Genomic DNA, 13,480 nt, shown 5'->3' on the forward strand with positions numbered 1-13,480 from the left:
TCTAATCTAAAAGTAATATATGTTTATTGTAAAAAATGATGTATTAATTCAAAGCTTACTAATTGAGTACCTACTGTGTGTCAAGCACTAGGCACATAGTGGTGATAATAGTGATAGTGTTGCATCCTTTGAGCTGACATTCTCGAGCAGGATGTAGGAAATAATCAATTATATACAATTACTTCAGAAAGTGAAATGCTATTAAAAAATAAAGCCTTGTAAGAGGATAAAGAGCAAGTTTAGTGCAGGTGGCTATTTCAGAAGATTCAAGTGGTAGAAGCTGCATCAAGTGCCCTTGTCTCTTCCTCCTTCAGTCATTCTGTTGTCCAGAGGTAGCCACTGTTAACTGTCTTCCAGAGATTTTTTCATCGATAAGCATTTACGAGGATATACACTATGATTTGTATTTGCCACTTAACAGTAACTGTGGATATCATTTTATTTCAGTAGGTAGCTTTCTCATTTTTCTGTCTGCTTGGTGTTCCATTGTATGAATGTCTGGTAATCTAATCCTTTGTTGTTGGATATTTAGGTTGTTTTCATTTTTTAAAAGTGTGAACCCCTTGAATATGTATCTTTACATAACTGTGTGGGTATAGCTATAGGGTAAATTCCTAAAAGTTATATCACCTTTAATTTATTGTATTTTCTCAGACTACTTGATGGCTTACTTTGAACTAAATGCCAGAGATAAAACACTCCCTCCTTATTCTGATACCTCTCTCTCTCCTGCTTCTCTAACATATACATTGTGATTATATCCAGACCTCTACTTGGACATACTTGGCATATGATTAGACAGAAGGCATCGAATAAAATCAGACCTATGGCCTTTCTTGTCTGTCTTCCTCCTTGTGTGCTTTTGATAGCTCTCTTCTTATTTCCTCCACCTGACCAAAATTTCCTTTCAGTGAATGGGCTCTGTAGCCAGACTACCTAGGATCAAATTCTGCGTCCATTACTTACTAAGTGTGTGACCTGGAGTAAATAACTTAATCTCTGTGCTTCAGTTTTGTCCTACATAGAGTCAGGATAATAACGGTATCTACTTCATAATGTCATTATGATGACCAGTTGAGTTACAAACATGTAAAATAACAGTATCTGGCCCATTAAAGGTATGCAGTAAATGCTGGCTGCTTTTCTTACTGTTAATCCCTTCCTCCCACTCCCACAGCAAGCTCTTCCTCAGTAGCATTTTACTAGCCTTGTGTTTGATTACAGGCTGATTTCTATAACTGTTCACAGGTCTTACCATCTTAACTCTAAGCTCCTTGAAGCTAGAGAGTGTCAACTGTTTATCTTCCTATTACCTACCCCATACATAGTGCCTTGCACACACTGTGCTTAATTAATATTGATTGATTAAATATGTATACTTTTGGAGGAGCAATCACGAAACCAGCATTTATAATACAAATCTGGTTTTTAGCTGTGTAATTTTTATCCTTGACCTGCTTGAAAACAAACTGTAATAATTACATTTCAGGAGATGACGCATTCATGGCCTCCCCCTCTAACGGCTATTCATACACCATGCAAAACCGAACCTTCCAAATTTCCTTTTCCAACTAAGGTAAGTAAATGAAGTGTGTCTATATACTGTAAGAAAACTCTAAATGGCTTGACTAAAATCATGTGAATTCAGAATTATCTTGCCATTCCCATTCTAGTGGGAGATAGATAATAAATAAGTGAATAAATAGGTAAGTTTGGATAGTGATATTACTATGAAGAAAATAAAACTAGAACATAGAATCGAGATTAACTTGGATTGAGAGATACTTGGAAAATCTTTGAAGGCAACATGGGAAAGAGACTTAGAAGCTGTCAATGTTTGTTGCAAACTATTATGATATTCTAGGCCACAGATGATAAGGACTTCCCAAACTGTTTGTATGAGGAACTCCTTTCCAGAAGACACAACAACCATACTTACGTCATATGGTAAAGGTTCCTCAGACAACAGTTCCAAGCTCATCTAAAATCAGCAGATTTGGTTTTTTTACATTAATCTATACTTATACAAATAATGCAAAAATATATTCTCCTTGTGAAAGTTTGGGCAGGACCCCTAATAATAGTCTTCCCCATATTCTGTCTCCTACATCTCACCAGAGCTACTTCATACATACGTTTATAAGTCTTTTCATATACATTTACATACACATGTAATGTAATTGTTACATACTTGCATTTTCTCATTTGTTTAATTTCTGTACAGATACAGTCTACTGTATTTTTCATCAGTCAGCAATAGGTCTTAGAGACTTTTTCATGTTATTTTATGTGTATATATATATATATATATAGAGAGAGAGAGAGAGATTATATATAGATAATATATTACATATAGAGGTATTTCAGTTCTTTTAACTGCATCCATTTTATAAGTATATCTTACTTTATTTAGCCATTTCCCGTTGGTATTTAACTTGTTGCCAAGTTAAATTGTAAACATTGCTATAGTGGATAACTTTGTTCATGCCTTCTTGTGTGCATATGAGTTTCTTTTGTGTAAAGAGCAAGAAGTATAGTTGTTGGATATTGAGGGTATATAGTTAATATATTCTCTCAAATCCCCTCCATAGTGATTGTACTAGTCAGTACTCCCACTTGTATTCTCTATTATTCCTTACATGCACAGCACTATTTGTTATTTTAAGTACCAGTCTTTTGAGTGGGAAATGGCATTCCATTTCCTAGATTGCTAGTGAGCTTCATCATCTTTAGTCCATTTAACTTCTATGTGGATGAATTGGCCTATTTCCTCTGCCTTTTGGGCTACATCTTTCACTGAATAAGTTTCAGCAGAATTTCTTTTTTTGTTTTGTGTTGTTTGAATTCTGGATTCAAATAATTTGTTCCATATACTGCAAATGTTTCTCCCAGTTAGAGCCCTTTTAAGTTTTATGGTCTAGAAGACTTTAATTTTGATGAATAAATTTATCTTTTTCTTCTATAAAGCTTTTGCTTTTTAATGTCTTGTTAAAGAAAGCTTTTCCTTCTCCAGGATCACAAACATATCTTCTTACTTTTCCTTTAATGTGATTGCAGTTTTGTTTTCTTTGTTTATATTTAGCCCAGTTTATTTTTGTAAGTGATGTGAGGTATATCACTCACATCTGCCTATATGTGTGCCATACCACTCATTTACTTTCTTAAGTCAACTTTGTTTACACATAAAAAATGCACATATATTTAATGTACAGCCTCAGTTTTGATACACATATGCACCTGTGTAACCACCACGTTAATCAAGAATTAGAACATTTCTGTCACCCCACAAAGTTCCCTCAAGTTACTTTCCAGTCCCCCTCACCCCCACCACTGGTCGCACACAATGGCTGACCTGTTTTATGTTGCTATAGGTAAGTTTTGCTTTTTCTAGAATTTCATATAAATGTACTCCATACAGTGTATACTTTTTTGGCATATTTATTTGCGTTCTTTTGCTCAGTATATACTTTTTGGAATTCTTCCATGTTCTTGAATATATCAGTAATTTTTTCCTTTTTATTCATAGTTCATTTTTATTTCTGTTGTATGAAAATACCAAAATTTATTTATCCATTCACCTGTTGATGAACATTTGGGTTGTTTCTAGATTTGGGCTATTAAGAATTAAGTATTTATAAACATTCACTAACAGTCATTTCTGTGTTTATATTTTCTTATGGGTAAATACTGAGTCATATGGAAAAAAGTAGAATTGCTGGGTCATGTGTTAAGTGTGTGTTAAATTGATTGTATCACACTCCTACCTTATCCCACTCCCATTTCCCAGCAGTGTATGATAGTTTCATTTGTTCTACATCCTTGCCTACATTTTCTATTGTCATTCTGTTTAGTTTTAGCCATTTTAGTGGGCATGTAGAGGTATCTCATATTGATTTTAATTTGTATTTCCCTTATGACTAATGATGTTGAACCTCTTTATGAGCTTATTGGCCATTCTTCTCTTTGAAATATCAGTTCAAACTTTGGCCTTTGCCGTGTGTGTGTGTATGTGTGTGTGTGTGGTCGTTGTGGTGATGCCAGAGTTGGGTGGGTGATGACTGTAGTTTTGTTTTGTTTTTTTTCTAATAATGTCTTTGGTTTGATATCAGGATAGTGCTGGCTTCTTAAAAGGAGCAAAGAAATGTTCCCTTCATCTCTACTTTCTGAAATAATTTGTGAAATATTAGTATTAATTCTTCCCTGTATGTTTAATATAATTAATCAGTGAAGCTGTCTGTACCCCTAGTATTCTATATTGGAAGGTTTTAAATTACAAATTAAATTTCTTTATTAAATATAGAGCTATTCAGATTTTCGATTTCTTCTTATGTCAGTTTTGGTAATTTTGTTTGTTTCAGTCAAATTTATTGGCACAGTTATTTATAATCTATACTTACTATTTAATGTCTGTAAGATATATAGTGAAGTACTTTTTTCCCTGCTATTGGTGATTTGTAGTTTTTCTTTTTGTTTTCCTTGATTTGTCTAGCTAGACCTTTTTCAGTTTTGTTGGTCATTTCCAAGAACCATCTTTTAGTTTTTTTCAGTTTTCTGTTTCTTTGATTTTTGCTTTTACTGTGATTATCTTCTTCTTTCTACTTATTTTGAAGATTCTTTTTTAAAAATTTTTATTTATTTATTTATAGCTGCGTTGGGTCTTTGTTGCTGCACATGGGCTTTCTCTAGTTGTAGTGAGCAGGGGCTACTCTTTGTTGCAGTGCGTGGGGCTTCTCATTGCAGTGGCTTCTCTTGTTGCGGAGCACAGGCTCTACGTGTATGGGCTCCAGTAGCTGTGGCACGCAGGCTCTAGAGCGCAGGCTCAGTAGTTGTGGCGCACGAGCTTAGTTACTCCGCAGCATGTGGGATCTTCCTGGACCAGGGATCAAACCCGTGTCCCCTGCATTGGCAGGCAGATTCTTAACCACTGCACCACCAGGGAAGTCCCTTTCTACTTATTTTGGGTTTCATTTGCTTTTCTCCTGATTTCTCAAGTTGGAAGCTTAGATCATAGATTGTAAACATTTCTTGTTTTAAGTATATAAAACTATCAGTTTCCCTCTAAGCCCTGTTTTAAATGTACCTCACAAATGGTGATATATTGTGTTTTTATTATCATTCAGTGCAGAATATTTCCTAATTCCCTATGTGACTTCTTCTTTGTTTTATTTAGAAATATGTAGGGGTTTTTTTTGTTTTTTTTTTTTGGTATGCGGGCCTCTCACTGTTGTGGCCTCTCCCGTTGCGGAGCACAGGCTCTGGACGCGCAGGCTCAGCGGCCGTGGCTCACGGGCCCAGCCGCTCCGCGGCATGTGGGATCTTCCCGGACCGGGGCTCGAACCCGTGTCCCCTGCATCGGCAGGCGGACTCTCAACCACTGTGCCACAAGGGAAGCCCAGAAATAGGTAGTTTTATTTTCAAGTATTTGAGGATTTTCCACATATTATTCTGTTACTGATTTCTAATTTATTTATATTCTTGTCAGAGAATATATACTGTAGAATTTCAGTCCTTTTAAATTTATTCAAATGTTTTAAGGCCTAGTAAATGATCTCTCTTGGTGACTCTTCCATGGGCACCAGACACAATATGTTCCTATATGTGTCAATTAGATATGGTTGGTTGAGAGTGGTTAAGTCATCTATATTTTTACTGACTTTCTATCAACTTGTCCTCTCAGTTACTGAAAGGAGAGTGATGACATCTGCATCTGTATTCGTGGTTTTGTATGTTTCCTTTCAGTTTTGTCCATTTTGGGCTCATGTATTTTGGAGCTTTGTCCTTAGGTACATATACATTTAGGATTTCTGTGTCTTTCTGATGAATTGATCTCTTTTTTTCATTATAAGATTTCCCTGTATGTGTCTGGTATTAATGCTTGTTCTGAAGTTTATTTTGATCATATGATAATTCTATTTTTAGTTTTCTGAGTAACCTCCACACTGTTTTTCATAGTGGCTGTACCAACTTACAGTCCCACCAACAGTATAGGAGGGTTCCCTTTTCTCCCCACCCTCTCCAGCATTTGTTATTTGTAGACTTTTTAAAAATTAATTAATTTATTTATTTTTTGGCTGTGTTGCGTCTTCGTTGCTGTGTGCGGGCTTTCTCTGGTTGCAGTGAGAGGGGGCTACTCTGTTGCAGTGTGCGGGCTTCTCATTGCAGTGACTTCTCTTTGTTGCAGAGCACAGGCTCTGGGCACGTGGGCTGCAGTAGTTGTGGCATGTGGGCTCAGTAGATGTGGCTCACGGGCTCTAGAGCACAGGCTCCGTAGTTGTGGCACATGGGCTTAGTTGCTCCACGTCATGTGGGATCTTCCCAAGACCAGGGCTCACCCCGTGTCCCCTGCATTGGCAGGCAGATTCTTAACCACTGTGCCACCAGGGAAGTCCCCATTTGTAGACTTTTTAATGATGGCCATTCTGACCAGGGTGTGGTGGTACCTCATTGTAGTTTTGGTTTGCATTTCTCTAATAATCAGCAATGTTGAGCATCTTTTCATGTGCCTGTTGGCCATCTGTATGTCTTCTTTGAAGAAATGCCTATTTAGGTCTTCTGTCCATGTTTTGATTGTTTTTTTGTTGTTGAGTTATATGAGTTATTTGTATATTTTGGAAATTAAGCCCTTGTTGGTCGCATTGTTTGCAATATTTTCTCCCGTTCTGTAGGTTGTCTTTTCATTTTGTTTATGGTTCCTTTTGCTGTGCTATTTAGTTTGACAATCAACTCTCTTTTGTCTGATATTCATATAAAAGCCACTCCAGCTTTTTAAGAATTTATGGTTAACATGGTTTAACATTTTCTATTCTTTTATTTTTAATCTTTTTGGGCCTTTATATTTAAAGTGAATTTTTTATAGGTGGCATATAATTGGGTCTTGATTTTTTATTTACTCTGCCCATGTAGTGTGTAATCTTGGCACATTCAAAAGATTTCCCTTGGGGCTTCCCTGGTGGTGCAGTGGTTGAGAGTCCGCCTGCCAATGCAGGGGACGCGGGTTCGTGCCCTGGTCCGGGAGGATCCCACATGCCGTGGAGTGGCTGGGCCCGTGAGCCATGGCCGCTGAGCCTGTGTGTCCGGAGCCTGTGCTCCGCAGCGGGAGAGGCCACAGCAGTGAGAGGCCCACGTACAGGGGAAAAAAAAAAAAAAGATTTCCCTTTAATGTAATCATTAGTGTTGTAGGCTTTAAATATTCCATTTGCTACTTGTTTTCTATTTGTCCCATCAGCTTTTTCTTTCTTTGTTCCCTTTCTTGAGATCCTTTTGGGTTAAATAATTATTTTTTAATATTCTTTCTCTTATATTATTTAATAGCTATACTTCTTTTTTAATTGTAAGTTAAAGCTTGAGTTTATCAGAAGACTTTGAATATAAGTTTGTAATTCTGGCTAATAGCTACTTTTCCTTTTTTTCGGTGACTATTTCATTGAGATGTAATATACATACCATACAGTTCATCCATTTAAAATGTACAATTCACTGGGTTTTAGTATATTTAGAGTTGTGTAACCATCACCGCAATTATTTTAGAACATTTTCATCACCCCAGAACGAAACCTTGTACCCTTTAGCAGTCACCCTCCTGTTTCCTCCAACCCTACTCCCCACCCCCCAGCCTCTAGGCAACCACTAATCTTACATTATATCTCTGTAGATTTGCCTATTCTGGACATTTCATATAAATAGAGTCATGCAACATGTGGTCTTTTGTGACTGGATCTTCTTGTTTTTTGGCTGCATTGGGTCTTCGTTCCTGCGCATGGGCTTTCTCTGGTTGCGGCGAGCGGGGGCTGCTCTTCATTGCAATGTGCAGGCTTCTCATTGCAGTGGCTTCTCTTGTTGCGGAGCATGGGCTCTACACACGTGGGCTCTGGTAGTTGTGGTATGCAGGCTCAGTAGTTGTGGCTCGCGGGCTCTAGAGCGCAGGGTCAGTAGTTGTGGCATACGGGCTTAGTTGCTCAGCAGCATGTGGGATCTTCCCAGACCAGGGATCGAACCCGTGTCCCCTGCATTGGCAGGCAGATTCCAGGGATCGAACCCGTGTCCCCTGCATTAACCACTGCACCACCAGGGAAGCCTGCTGTCATTTATTAAGTTGAGGAAGTTCCCTTCTATTTTTATTTACCTGAGGGTTCTTATCAGGAATGAATTTTGGATTTTTTGAATGTGTTATGTGAATTTATTGATATAGTCAGAGGATTTTCCTTTTTTTTGTCTGTGAAATGGTGACTACATTGGTTAATTCTAAATTTTTAAATCAACATTACATTTCCTGGTAAAAACTCTACTTAGTCATTATGTATTATCTGCTTTATGTACTGTTGAATTCGATTTTCAAAAAAAATTTTGTTCAGAATTTTTGCACCTATGTTCCTGAGGGATACTGGTCTGTAATTTTCTTTTCTTGTTGTCTTTGTCTGGCTTTGGTATCAGAGTAATGCTGACCTCATGGAATGAGTTGGCACATTATTCCCTCTTCTCCATTTTCTGGAATAGTTTGTGTAGAATTGATATTATTTCTTCCTAAATGTTTGCTAGAATTAACCAGTGAAGCCCTATGAGTATTGAGTTTCCTTTGTAGGACAGTTTGTAAAAATTGAATTTATAATCATGTTATCTATTTCTCCTTGCATCTGCTTTGGCAGTTGTGTCTTTCAAGGGATTTGTCCATTTTATCCACTCATTGTCAAATGTTGTCAAATTTATTGATGTAAAGTTTTCGATAATTTTCTTTTATTATACTTTTAAAAATCTGTTGTGATGCCACTTCTCTTATTCCTGTTATTGGTAATGTGTTTCTTCTCTTTTTCATCTGTCTAGAGGTTTGTAAGTTTTATTGATCTTATTTTTTAAAAACTGCTTTTTTTCCCTCTCTCCATTGTTTTTCAATTTTGTTGCATTGATTTCTACACTGATCTTTATTACTTTTTTGTTCTGCTTTGCTTTGCTTTATTTTGCTCTTCTTTTAAAAAAATTCTTAAACTGGAAGCTAAGGTTGTTGATTAGAGATCTTTCTCACTTTCTAATATAGGATTTTAATGCTATAAACTACCTTCTAAGTAATGTTTTGTTTACATCCCAGAGATTTTGATATGTTATGTTTTCATTTTTGTTCAGTTCAACATAACTTTTTGTTGTTGTTGTTGTGTTTGTTTTGTTGTGTTTTGTCCACATCATGCATGGCATGCAGGATCTTAGTTCCCTGGCCGGGGATCCAACTTGTGCCCCCTGCAGTGGAAGCACAGAGTCCTAACCACTGGACTGCCAGGGAATTCCGTCAACAGAAACGTCTGATTTCTTTGATTTCTTCTTTGTTCTGTGGGTTATTCTGAAGTGTCATTTAGTTTCCAAATATTTGGAGATTTTTTTCATATATCTTCTGTTATTGAGTTGTGGTTTAATTCCACTGTGGTCAGAGAACATACTTTGTGTGACTTGAATCCTTTTACATTTGTTAAGACTATTTTATGGCCCAGAATATTGTCTCTTCTGGTAAATATTTCGTGTACCCTTGAAAAGAGTGTACCGTTGTCAAGTGGAGTGTCCTGTAAATGTCAATTAGATCAAGTTAGTTATGGTGTTATTCAAGTTTTCTGTATTTTTATTCTTTTTAATTCTTGTTCTGCCAATTATTAATTTATAGTTAATCTCCAGCTATTACTTTGAATTTGTCTCTTTGTCCTTACTTATTCATTCCTACTTTTTCAAGTTCTGCTTTTAGGTGCTTAAACATTTGGGATTGTGATTAGCTCTAGATGAATTGGCCCCTTATCATTATGAAATGACCTCCCTTTAATCCTGATATTATTCTTTGCTATAAAATTTACTTTGCCTGATATTAATATAACCACTTAGCTTTCTTTTGATTAATGTTAAGTTGTATACCTTTTTCTATCCTTTACTTTTAACCTGTGTTCTTACATTTAAAATGCATTTCTTATAGGTAACATAATTTTGTCTAGAGCTTTTTTGTATTCAGTCTGACACTCTCCTTTTTTGGGGGGTATTTAGTCCATTTATATTTAATGTGATTATTGATATGGGTGGGTTTACCTCTGCCATCTTGCTTTTTGATATCTACCTGCCCCATCTGGTCTTTTTTGCCTTCTTTTTGGATTGAGTATTTCTTATTATTACATATCATTTTTGGCTTATTAGCTGTAATTCTTGTGTTATTGAATGTTTACTTCAGGGTTTGTAGAATGTATCTTTAACTTACTGAAATCTATCTCAAGTAATACTAAGCCATTCTTTTCTATCATGTAAAAATTTCTCAACATTATGCTTGTGTTTTTCACTTCTCCACATCTGTTGTTGCATACATTTACTTTCATGTAAGTTATAAACCCCACAAAATTGTTAATCATTTTAAAAGTCTGTTATTTTTTAAAGAGATTTAAATAATAGGAAAAAAAGGCTTTTGTATTTCCCCATATAGTTACCATTTCATTTGCTCTTTCTTCCTTTGTGTTAATCCAGATTCCTCTCTGGTATCATTTTCCTCCTACCTGGAGGACTTCTTTAACTTTTCTTTATAGTGCTTATTTGCTGGTGATAAATGCTTTTAGCTTTTGTATGTCTGAAATAAATTTTTATTTCACCTTTTCTTTTTTGTTTTTAAGATACTTTCACTAAATATAGATTTCTAGGTTGAAGATGTTGATCCATTGTCTTCTGGCTTGCATTGTTTCTGATAAGTAATTTATTGTTGTTCTTTCTTCATCTGTGTATAATGTGTCTTTTTTTTTTTTTTTCTGGCTGCTTTTAAGAGTATTCTGGTTGCAACTGATTTTAAGTTGTTCATTTATGATGTGTCTTGGTGTGATTCTCTTCATCTTTCTTGTGCTTGGGTTTGTTTGATTTTAGCTTCTTGGAACTTTGGGTTCATAGTTTTCATCATATTTGGAAAATTTTTTCTATTACTACCTCAAAATATGTTTCTGTACTCACTTCTTTCCTTTTTTCCTCTTTAGAGACTCCAATTACATGTATATTGGGCCTCTTGAAGTTGTTCAACAGTGTAGTAATGTGCTCTTCATTTTTCTCAATCTTTTATCTTTTGTTGTTTCATTTGAGTTCTTTCTATGGCTGTATCTTCAGGTTCAGTAAACTTTTGTTCTGCATTGTCTAGTTTGCTATTAATCCCATTTGACGTATTTTTAATCTCAGATATTTTAGTTTTCATCTCTGTAAACCTGGTATGTTTATGTGTTTTATCAAACAGATACTAAGTTCTTACTATGTTTCAGATACTAAACTTGACAATGTATTTTTTTTAAATTTTATTTATTTATAGTCTTTTTGGTCACGCCATAGGGCTAGTGGGATCTTATTTCCCATACCAGGGACTGAACCTGAGCCCTCTGCAGTGAGAGCGTGGAGTCCTAACCACTTGGACGACCAGGGAATTCCCCAGAATGTATTTTTTTTTTTTTTTTTGGCGTTATGCGGGCCTCTCACTGTTGTGGCCCCTCCCGTTGGGGAGCACAGGCTCCGGACACGCAGGCTCAGCGGCCATGGCTCACAGGCCCAGCCACTCCGCGGCATGTGGGATCTTCCCGGACCGGGGCACGAACCCATGTCCCCTGCATCGGCAGGCGGACTCTCAACCCCTGCGCCACCAGGGAAGCCCCAGAATGTATTTTTTATTGCAATGCTTTTTCTTTTTTTCCAGCTTTAAAAAAAATTTTTTTTTAAATTTTATTGAAGTATAATTGATTTACAATGTTGTGTTAATTTCTGCTGTATAGCAGTGATTCAGTTATACTTACATATACATTCTTTTTCATATTCTTTTCCATTATGGTTTATCATGGGATACTGAATATAGTTCCCTGTGCTGTACAGTAGGACCTTGTTGTTTATCCATTCTGTATATAATAGTTTGCATCTGCTAATCCCAAACTCCCAATCCATCCCTCTCCCACCCCCTCCTCCTTGGCAACCACAAGGCTGTTCTTTATGCCTGTGAGTCTGTTTCTGTTCATAGGTAAGTTCATTTTTGTCATATTTTAGATTCCATATACAAGTGATATCATATGGTACTTGACAGTGTATTCTTTTTTAAAAAAATATTTATTTATTTATTTGGCTACATTGGGTCTAAGCTGTGGCACGTGGGATCTTCATAGCGGCACATGGAATCTTTCATTGTGGTTTGTGGGCTCTTTGTTGTGTCATGCAGGCTTCTCTCTAGTTGTGGTGTATGGGCTCTAGAGTGCAAGGGCTCAGTAGTTGTGGCACACAGGCTTAGTTGCTCCATGGCATGTGGGATCTTAGTTCCCCAACCTGGGATCGAACCTGCGTCCCCTGCAGTGGAAGGCAGATTTTTAACCACTGGACCATCAGCACATCCCTGACAATGTATCCTTTATTGGTGACACTTTTAGTTATAAAGGTGAGGGCAAAAGAACGATTGCAGTGGGCTCAAAAAGTATTGGAGGCAATGATTATATAAATGGAGATTTTCTTTTGAGGCATTGTCTGTAAAAGGGAGCAGAGAAATGTGGTGGTGCCAAAAGGGTATGGTGATATTATCAGGGGGGTATTTTTTTATAAGATGAGGACATTTTATCGTATTTATATGCTGATGAAAATGATTTTGTAAAAAAGGAAAAACAAGTGATATATGGGAAACAGAGAAGGTAACCTTAGGAAATCTCCACAAGAGGGATTGACATTCATGCCCAAGTAGAGAAGATTGGCCTTAGAATAGAGCACAATTAGGTCATTCTTTTTCACAGGAGGGAAAGCAGAGTGAATGGGTGTAGTTAGAGATAGGTTGGTAGATTTTCCAGTGATAGTTTCAAGCAAACTAAAGCTTTTGACTGCCTTTACTCATATTCACTGTATGTTCTGAACAATCCCTGGCAGTGTTCTAGGTGCTGTACACGCAGCACTGAACCATTTAGATGGCATCAATGTGTAGAATAGTTCCTAGCACATAATAGCTATTCAGTAAATGTTTATTGACTGAATTTGGGTATATATACTCAGGTAACTGTGTTTAGATTTTTGATATTTATGAAACAGCTCAGTTAGCTGCTTAATGATTATTGCTTTGGTTGGGTTGCTTTCACAGGGTTTTGCTTTTTTATAGCTTGTCTCATGCTCTGAATTTTCAGTGAATACAGCTTCACGTATAATATAGCTTAAAGCTTTATATGAAGCTTTAATAGGTATTTATTCTCCTTGTGCACTAACCGTATGGACTAAGTCTAATGAGTGGACAGAGAAGGGACAAAGTTTTGATACTCAGGGAATTTGGAGATGGCATCCTAGAGAAGATGACAACAACCGGGGTTAGAGCGGGAAGTGCAGGAGTGCCAGAAGCACATGGGAAGAAGAGGACCACAACAGAGAAGATTTCCTACCCATTAACAGATCTGAAAGAGCAGTTCACAGTCATGGGTGAGAATTTGAGTTTAAGAGCATACTTGGAGAGCTAGTTAATTAGTGAATCACTATCATTTGCTTAACCATT

The 13,480-nt window shown here is 36.7% G+C and overlaps 1 protein-coding gene across 1 annotated transcript in view; it reads left to right on the forward strand.

The window, feature by feature from the left end:
* AFF4 (AF4/FMR2 family member 4) overlaps window positions 1–13,480 on the forward strand; it is a 93,660-nt gene that overhangs the window by 38,094 nt on the left and 42,086 nt on the right. The window contains 1 exon segment of the mRNA XM_032629180.1: window positions 1,490–1,576. Coding sequence (XP_032485071.1) covers window positions 1,490–1,576 — 87 coding nt within the window.

The sequence above is a fragment of the Phocoena sinus genome, chromosome 3 (assembly GCF_008692025.1).
Source record: "Phocoena sinus isolate mPhoSin1 chromosome 3, mPhoSin1.pri, whole genome shotgun sequence".
NCBI classification, from domain to species: Eukaryota; Metazoa; Chordata; class Mammalia; order Artiodactyla; family Phocoenidae; genus Phocoena; species Phocoena sinus.